General features: G+C 37.0%; 2 protein-coding genes and 1 pseudogene across 2 annotated transcripts; 1 reads left to right on the forward strand and 2 right to left on the reverse strand.

Annotated features, from left to right (window-relative positions):
- The first annotated feature begins 2,020 nt into the window (after positions 1 to 2,020).
- LOC113277897 (BTB/POZ and MATH domain-containing protein 3-like) lies at positions 2,021 to 3,585 on the forward strand. Its single transcript, XM_026526869.1, has 6 exons — positions 2,021 to 2,094; positions 2,197 to 2,329; positions 2,417 to 2,586; positions 2,664 to 2,949; positions 3,054 to 3,223; positions 3,296 to 3,585. The coding sequence occupies exons 1-6, from the start codon at positions 2,055 to 2,057 to the stop codon at positions 3,433 to 3,435; spliced, it is 939 nt and encodes a 312-aa protein (XP_026382654.1). The 5' UTR covers positions 2,021 to 2,054; the 3' UTR covers positions 3,436 to 3,585.
- Positions 3,583 to 5,029, reverse strand: LOC113279726 (annotated as a pseudogene).
- A 595-nt stretch (positions 5,030 to 5,624) lies between these two features.
- LOC113282962 (40S ribosomal protein S5-like) lies at positions 5,625 to 8,070 on the reverse strand. The gene is made up of 4 exons (XM_026532072.1): positions 7,903 to 8,070; positions 7,469 to 7,740; positions 6,071 to 6,274; positions 5,625 to 5,954 (listed from the first exon to the last, which is right to left on the reverse strand). Exons 1-4 carry the CDS (start codon positions 7,984 to 7,986, stop codon positions 5,900 to 5,902), a joined length of 615 nt encoding a protein of 204 aa, XP_026387857.1. The 5' UTR covers positions 7,987 to 8,070; the 3' UTR covers positions 5,625 to 5,899.
- Positions 8,071 to 8,581: the final 511 nt, after the last annotated feature.

Raw genomic sequence — 8,581 nt, forward strand, 5'->3', positions numbered from 1 at the left:
ATATCTCCATCCAGTGCAGACGCTGACAACCTTGTCAAGAGTGTAGACATACAGAATTCCAAAATTTGGGTCTCTCCCAGACTTGCAGACGCTGACAACCTTGTACTCCTTGGTTGAAGTACTGTAACCAAATCCAGGTAACATTTATTTTCCTTCCACTTCTGGAAGGACAATATATTCTCTAGTGATGGGGTTGCATATATAAGCAGGTTTGAGACCATTGCATGCACCGAAACAAATTAAACCATTGCATGAGCCAAAGATGTGGTGATACTTAAAAGGAGGTCTTAAATTTATCCTTCGGTTTAACTTCTCATCATACTCGGTATAGTTAAACGGTTATTCATTATTATTAAATATGAAACTCAAGTTATCAAAATCATGAGCGGAAGTAAGATCATTCAGATGATTCAAGTGCATTCGTGAGAAGGATGGATGCTGAATAATACTTCTCCAATGTTTTGATACCAATTTTCTTTGTAAAATAGATTCTGTTGGTAATCTCCAGTGTTTTGATACCAATTTGCTTTGTAAAATAGATTTTGTTGGTAATCGAGATAGAATTTCTGACATGATCTCGTCCGGGAGCATGTTAAAGTTCCCCATTGAAACCCGGAGAAGAGATTTAAAGATGTGAATTTGTGTGGGTTTGAGCATAATTGAAAAGGGAATTTTTGAGTCTGCTCAACAGATGGGATTAAGGAATTGAAGTTAGGGTTTCGGTGTTCTTGAGAGATAGAGATGACATTGTTGATAATGAGTCGGTGGTTTGAATATGAAGATGATTAAGGGTTTCCTGTTGAACTCAAAAGAAGAAGATAGATCTGCTCTGAAGATCAAATGGTTGAATCTGTGAATAGGTGGAGGTTAATAAGATGAATGGGTTGCTGAGTGTTGAATCGAATTGATCCAAAATTAGAAGATGGATGATGGGTTGGTGGCGCTGTTGAAGAAAAGAAATTGAAGAAGAAGAAGAAGAAGAAAAAAGAACGAAACAAAATTTTATAAAAAATATGGGTTTGAGAATAATTTTTTCCTAGAAAATGGGTGCGCGCCTTCAGATTTCTGGGCGTGGGTTTCACAGTGGGAAAGATCCGAAGAACGGGTCTCCCTGTAGTTTTCACATTTATATACCCTGCGCCCAAATCAATTATTGACCCAGGTAACTAACTTTAGCTTTTGAACTTACCAAAAATAACCAAAACTGTAACTTTTCGATTTCTAGAAGTAATAAAGTAAGTTAAGATATAGACAAATTTTAAAAATGACTTCAACAAGCAAATAAACTAAAACCTTTTACAAAATAAATTTGTTTTGCTTTTGACGTCATAAGATTGACTTAACCTTTTGGAGAAGCGTTTGGATATAAATCTGCTTTTGATTTATGCTTCTCCAGAAGTCGAAGTCATAAAAAGTTAATTTTTTGACTTCTAAAAATCGTTTTAAAATTTGACACCCAATCTGATTTCTAACTTTTTGATTTCTAGAAGGTCGAAAAGCTATTTCTGATATGCTATCCAAGCATGCTAGTGTCCAAACTCTTCGAAGGTTAGTCACCTTGAAAAGTTGTTTTTCAATTGTTAAAAATTGAAAAGCCAGAAGTTATTTTTTGAAACCAAATTTCCGAATGGCTTTTAAAATAAAAAATATTTACTTTTTGTGAACTAAAATGACTTCTGGATTGACTTCCACTTCTGTTATTCAAACAACTTTTACGGTAAGCCACATTCGTTCTATTTGATGTTTCCGGGAATCTACATTTGTTAATTTTCAAGTGCAAATTCCGATCCCCATGTCCAGGCAAACGTAACTACTAGTTCACATCATTGCTGAAACACGCATCTGCAGCATGTGCGCATGGTGCTTAAGCTTAACCCAAGGCAAAGCAACACCATTAGAGCATAATATTCTTTGGATTCATTTCCTTGAGCACTCTAAGCACAATTTGTAAGAACAAAAGTACTCTTATAAATATTGTAAACTACATCAAATATAAATAGCCAATCCATACCATAAACTCTTATTACTTGAATTCTCTGTACAAGGTTTCAATCATGGCAAAAACACCAGAACTGACGCCCGACGACCGACCGAGTACGTGCTCTCTCTCTTAATCTTCATTTCTGAATCGAATGTAAGGCCGTCTTTTCATGTGTGTTTAAGGACTAATTGTTTTTAATATTTTTCGGAATGTAGCTGGAGCTATAACAATGTATAGAGATGCACCACCAACTCACTTCTCATTCACGATTCGGTCATTCTCGATGCTCACAAAAACTTCAATCGAGAGCTACGAAACCAATCATTTTGAAGCTGGTGGTTACAAATGGTAACTCCCTTCACATCCTTTGATGGTCTAATTATCTCCTAACTGAAAGGTTCAAGGACATAATCAACTTATATTTTTTTCTTTCAGGAAGTTGTGTTTGTATCCAAATGGAAACAAGACTAAAAATATCAAAGATCATATTTCTCTATACTTGGTAATGGTAGATACAAATTCACTAAACCCAGGGTGGAATGTCAAAGTGGTTTTCAAGATATTCTTGTATGATCAATACCAAGACAAGTACTTGGCAATGGAAGGTACATTACAATTCAAAACTTTAATCGAAAACTCGGTTATGGTACCGTTTAACGTCTCTCTAAATGTGCATGTGTAGATAGCAACACAAGGAGATTTCATGTAAGGAAGACGGACTGGGGATTCGACCAATTTATAGCTCATAAAGCTTTTAATGATCCTGCCAATGGTTACCTTGTGGACGATGTAGCCGTGTTTGGAGCCGAGGTGTTTGTTTCTAAAGAGAGTTGTAAAGGCAGAGAAGAGCACCTTTCAATGATAAAAGGAGCCGTTGCTTTTAAACATTTCTGGAAGATTGAAAACTTTTCGAAAGCCCAGACCGAATTTTTGGAGTCTGAAGCATTCATTGCCGGGGATCACTCATGGTATTTGTTGCTTGCATTCTAACCACTGGGAAGTAAAGAATCTCAGGACATCCGCTGCGAAAGCAATTCCAACTGATATCCATTTTGTTATTGTTTTTTTATAGGAAAGTCAGGCTCTTTCCTAAAGGAAGTGGAGAGGGCAAAGGAACTCATCTTTCTCTTTACTTAGTTTTGGCTGAGGATCCTGCAAAGTTGCAGGTTACACGAAAAGTATACGTAGAATTCATCTTACGCGTAAAACACATAAGCGACGGAAGATCTATACAGAACAAAGGTACCTTGGTTTTGATTTCAGTTTACCTCTAAGCTGTAATTACCATAACTCAACTTTTGTGTTGTTTTGCAGTAATCAGGTGGTTCGGTCCAGGCAATAGTAAAGGTTGGGCAAAGTTTCTGCAACTTACGTACATGACTCAACAAGGATTTCTGCAAAGAGATTCATGCAATGTTGAAGCTGAAGTTACTGTACTTGGAACAGTCGATTAATTACTATTCAATCAAATGCGATACAATTTGTAACCTCATCATTGTTATCTTAATCAAGTGTCAAAATTTGTATTATGCAACTAAAACCGTTTACATCTACGTTCTATTTAACAAAGATTTGTATAAACTAAGCCGTACAAGCTTTTCTTACGCGTCTTGCATCGTCTTATGTTTCTCATGGTAACGCAAGCGTTCTGTACTCTCGAGCATGTGCAAAATTTGGCTCATTTTAGGTCTTTGTTTTGCATCTGGATCAACGCACCGAAGAGAACATTTTTGAGCGCCTTTGAACAAGGTTGACAAGGCATTTTAGGATCCCCTGTTTCATTGAATCTTTGTGTCTCAATCAGCTTCTTAAACCAATCCACCAAGCCCGTTTCTTCGGAGTATTCACTGAAACTGGAAGGAGACCTCCCGCTAACTATCTCCATAACAAGCACACCAAAGCTATAAACATCAGTCCTGTCATTCAAGATACCAGTGCAAGCATATTCTGGTGCGACATACCCATATGTTCCGATTGCAGGAGTTTCCACTTGGCTCACGTAAGAATCTAAAATCCTGGAAACTCCAAAATCAGCAACCTTAGGATTCCAGTGGTTGTCGAGTAATATATTGCATGACTTGATATCACGATGGACGATTTTATGCTCAAGACCTTCATGGATGTAGCTCAATGCTTTCGCAATTCCAATCATAATATCCAGGCGCATATCCCATGTTAGAGGGCTGTATTGCATTAACCCATATGAAGCCAATGATGGAGATTAGCATTGTTAACATACTCATAAACAAGCATCTTGGAAGTCCCATCCAAACAGTATCCAAGCAATGTGATGCAATTTTTGTGCCTGACACGCCTAAGTGCTTGGACCTAAGCTATAAATTCTTTGGCATTGCTGTGGTTGAACCGTTACACGGCTACCCATGTAGCATCACGCAAAACACCTCGATAAAAAACTCCATGCTGACCTTCTCCGATCATATTATCATTGGAAAAGATATCAGTCGCAGCACTAACCTCTCTGGAAGTAAACTGATGTAGCCTCCAACCCAAAGGAGAAATCTCCAATGGCTGAGAAAACTTTGATAATGGATTCTGTGTTTTATCTATATCAATGTGCACTTGAGGAACATAAGGTAAGGAATTTAATTTCTTTTGCAGGGTTTGGTTCTTAGGATATGAAACAGCTCTGTATCTTGGAGTTTTTCTGCAACCAATACAGCAGCAGGTTAAGAGAATAAGTAAGACGACGAGGCCAATTATAGCAAATACCCAATGTCAAAGACGAATGGGAGTCTCATGCCAAAAATTAAACCGAGTTTTGAAAGAAATTTGTTTATTGTATCTATCCTGATAATAGACTCGAGAAAAACAGTGAGAATCGTCAGACGATAACAAGATGAATAATCACTTGTAAAGATGTTTGGGCTTTTATAGAGAATGATGGGGAAAAGGAAAACACTGGTTTCTGTGAGAATCGTGAGATGATAAAAAGATGAATGAATCAGTTGTAAAGATGGTCGAGGCTTTTATATACAATGATGATGGTATTAGGAAAACACTGGTTTCCTGTTTTTGGTCAGTTTCCATATTGTGACGAAGAGCCTTATATTACTACGGGACTATCAAATACAAATACATATTGACATGGGTTTCTAAATTTGAGGAGTCTGCTAGTATCATACAAATACGCGACTCTCAAATACCACTGTAAAACCGAGTTCAACGCGTCAACTGAGCTGTCCCTCTCGATGCACTTACTAAAAAGATTGGGTTACATGTAAAGGACCCCCAGGAGTTCTTTTTTTCAGATCACCAAATAATATTGTACCATAGTTGATTCACTGCAATGAATAAGAGCACACTACCAGTTGTTAGATCTAAGCAAGAGAAACCCAAGTCTCAAGACTAAGAAAAGGAATAAAAATAAGACTCAATTCTTTGAAGGTAATTGCTATTTGATGGTACTACATTAAACGTTTAAGAGCACATCAACCCAGTCTCTAAAGAAGAGATCTCTGCAACAGAATCCAAAGTCTGTAAATGCAGACATTGCAAGTCTAGCCCAGTCTCAGACCTGAATTTTCGAGATGCAGCATTATATCTCACAGATAATAAGCTCGTCACCAACATAAGATGCTAGCTCATGTGATAAAAACAAGAGGCCGGCATGGGCACCATAATATTTCCATAGCAAGCAGCAAGATAAAGATAAATTATCAATAGAGAAAGAGGTGAACATAATAAAGAGAGAGATCCAACATCTAAAAACTCAGGCAACATTTTAAGTAGTTGACACATTGTAAACTATAAACCTTTGAATACAAAAATAGACTCAAGCACTACACTAGAGCACATCCTACTAATATAACTGTCAAAATCCTCTCACAGGGTTCAGATTCGAATTCAGACGACAAAAACAAACCATTTGAAGATGCCATACAGCATAACACTTGGTAATTAACGATTGGCCTTGGCAACACGCTCAATCTCATCCTTCTTCTTAATAGCGTAGCTGTGGATGAACATAACACGCATTGGTTAGATGACCATTGTCTATCACGGGCAACTCTTAAACAGGTACCGAATACGACATGTAAAGAAATACTTTAATATCAAACGATCTCATACCTGTTGGAAGAACCCTTAGCTGCATTGATAAGCTCGTCAGCAAGGCACTCAGCAATTGTCTTGACATTCCTAAATGCACTCTCCCTGGCACCAGTGGTGAGAAGGTATATTGCCTGGTTGACTCTCCTCAATGGGGAAATATCAACAGCTTGCCGCCTTACAACTCCAGCTGAACCAATCCTTGTTGCATCTTCCCTTGGCCCACTGGTATAAAAGATTTGATAGAATAAGAAAGAAAGAAAAAACACCCATATAAAGGAAGCACAAATAGCCATGGTCTCATGTTCACAAACTAAAAATCTTATAATGTATTTGTGCTCCTGCATAAGAGAAGCACAAATAGTTGCACTGTGTTTCTATGTTATAGTTAAGTTTCAGAACACAAGAGACAAAACCCATAGAATCTTGTAAGTAACAAACAAACCTATGTAACACAAATTACTTGCTAAGTAAAAAAGGAGAGGCGCAAACAGATAGTAAAACTACATTACTAAGTGTACATACGAAACAAGATTCAAACAGTTCAATATTTGCATGGTAACTATATAAAAACTGACAACATGGATTTTAGAGAAAATACTAAGAAAAAAATCCACATAAAGAAGAACAAATAGTCGCACCGCGTTCCTATGTTAAAGTTTAATTTCTCAAACTAAGAATCCCAAAAGATCATATGAAATTTCAATGCCTCCTATTGTAACAATTAGATAAGACCCACGGAATCTTTCATGTCAAAAACCAACATAACACAAACTACTTTCCTGCTAACTAAAAAGGTAAGGCACATACAGACCATAAACTACATTCGAAACTAAATGTAAATAGTTTAGTTTTCTTGCTTCATAACTACACAGAATCTAACAACAACATGGATTTTAGAGAAAACATAGAGAAAAAAATCAACTTAGAGGAAGCACAGATAGTCGGACCATGTTTTTATGTAAAGATGATTTCACAAACTAAGAATCCCAAAAGATCATTTGAATTTTTCAATGCCTTGTAACATTAGATAAGACCCATAAGATCTTTTATGTCACAAATCAATACAACATAAACTATTTTCCTGTTAACTAAAAAGGTGAGGCGCATACAAAGCATTAAGCTACATTATCCGAATTTGAATTCCTGGGTGAAGAAGACAAGCAAAATATGACTACAGTTCATATAGCCATATTTTGCTTGTCTTATAGACCCAAGAATTCAAATCCAAGAGACTATTTAACCAAGTATACAACAAACTAGATTTAAACAGTTTAGTTTTTACATGATAAACTATACAGAAACTCACAACAACATAGATTCTAAGGGAACAGGGCCTAAATTACATAAGCATAAGTTGATTTTTCACAAAAACAAGACACAGGAACAATTCAAATAGACAGTTTAGCAGATTTATACCTGTTGATAACAGCATCAACAATGATTTGGATAGGGTTAGCATCAGTCAGAAGATGAATGATGTCCATAGCATGCTTGATGATACGAACAGCCATAAGCTTCTTTCCATTGTTACGGCCGTGCATCATGAGTGAGTTTGTCAATCTTTCAATAATAGGACACTGTGCCTTACGGAACCTTTTAGCAGAGTATCTCCCAGCAGTGTGAGGAACATAGGTAGCATGTCTAGATGCATTTACTCCAATGTAATCTACAAGTGATATGTCACCAACCTGTAAAAAAGAAGAATCAACAACAAATCATAAGAAAAGAACAAACCTAGAGAACAAAAATGGATATAAGATTGTCAAAATAAGCAGATCCATAACAATCAAATGCAAAAACATGAACTGAACTGATTAAATCTAAGAGTATAATGATTGTTGAGGTGATACCTGGATATCATCGAAAGTCCATTTGTTGAAAAGCTTAACATCAAGGTTTGGTGCTACATCTTGAGCAACAGCTACTTCCGCCATGATGTTTTTGTTGCAGGTGAAGGAAGGAGATGACTGCCGCAAAGAGTTTTGAGAGAGAGAGAACCCTAGTTGTGTGTTGCGGTGATAGAGAAAAGAGTGAAATTGCGATAGCTAGGGTTTTTAAGTGGGATACTTCGCATGGACCATTTTACCCCATTACAAGTTTGGATTTTACATCTCCTTTGCCCTCTTACAGTACTTGCGTGTTAAATTATTTTTGTGCGGTTTTCTTACACCTTGTCCACACCTAAGGATGGCATCGCTTTAGCCAATGCGATGGGATTTTGGATAGTCTAGTCGCAAAGGTCCAGGAGGAAGAATTGTGTGGTTCCAGATTATTATTTTTTTGTTTGAAGCATACATTAAATAAAAGATTTAAATTGTTATTACACGAGGAAATTGGACCCCCTAGAATCACTTAAAATAATGTGATTGATGCAAGGTGGGATTGCACGGTTCCATATCATAGTCGAAAAGATTTCTTGTTTGGCTTCCGTCCGCCGAGAAGTTCGCTAGACCATTTGCCGCCTGGTTTCCTTCCCGATACGAGTGTTGGATATCGCAACAAGGAATTTGGCGCATATGATATTTTATT

Source organism: Papaver somniferum, chromosome 5, assembly GCF_003573695.1.
Source record: "Papaver somniferum cultivar HN1 chromosome 5, ASM357369v1, whole genome shotgun sequence".
NCBI classification, from domain to species: Eukaryota; Viridiplantae; Streptophyta; class Magnoliopsida; order Ranunculales; family Papaveraceae; genus Papaver; species Papaver somniferum.

Bases quoted from the DNA above. Each gene is read 5' to 3' on its own strand.
- LOC113282962 (XM_026532072.1), bottom strand. From the start codon at position 7,986: ATGGCGGAAGTAGCTGTTGCTCAAGATGTAGCACCAAACCTTGATGTT. The intron at 6,275-7,468 runs GTATAAATCTGC...CTTTTATACCAG, and splicing joins GTTGATGCTGTTATCAACAG to TGGGCCAAGGGAAGATGCAA. The intron at 5,955-6,070 runs GTATGAGATCGT...GTTCATCCACAG, and splicing joins GCTAAGGGTTCTTCCAACAG to CTACGCTATTAAGAAGAAGG.
- LOC113277897 (XM_026526869.1), top strand. From the start codon at position 2,055: ATGGCAAAAACACCAGAACTGACGCCCGACGACCGACCGA. The intron at 2,330-2,416 runs GTAACTCCCTTC...TTTTTCTTTCAG, and splicing joins GAAGCTGGTGGTTACAAATG to GAAGTTGTGTTTGTATCCAA. The intron at 3,224-3,295 runs GTACCTTGGTTT...GTTGTTTTGCAG, and splicing joins AAGATCTATACAGAACAAAG to TAATCAGGTGGTTCGGTCCA.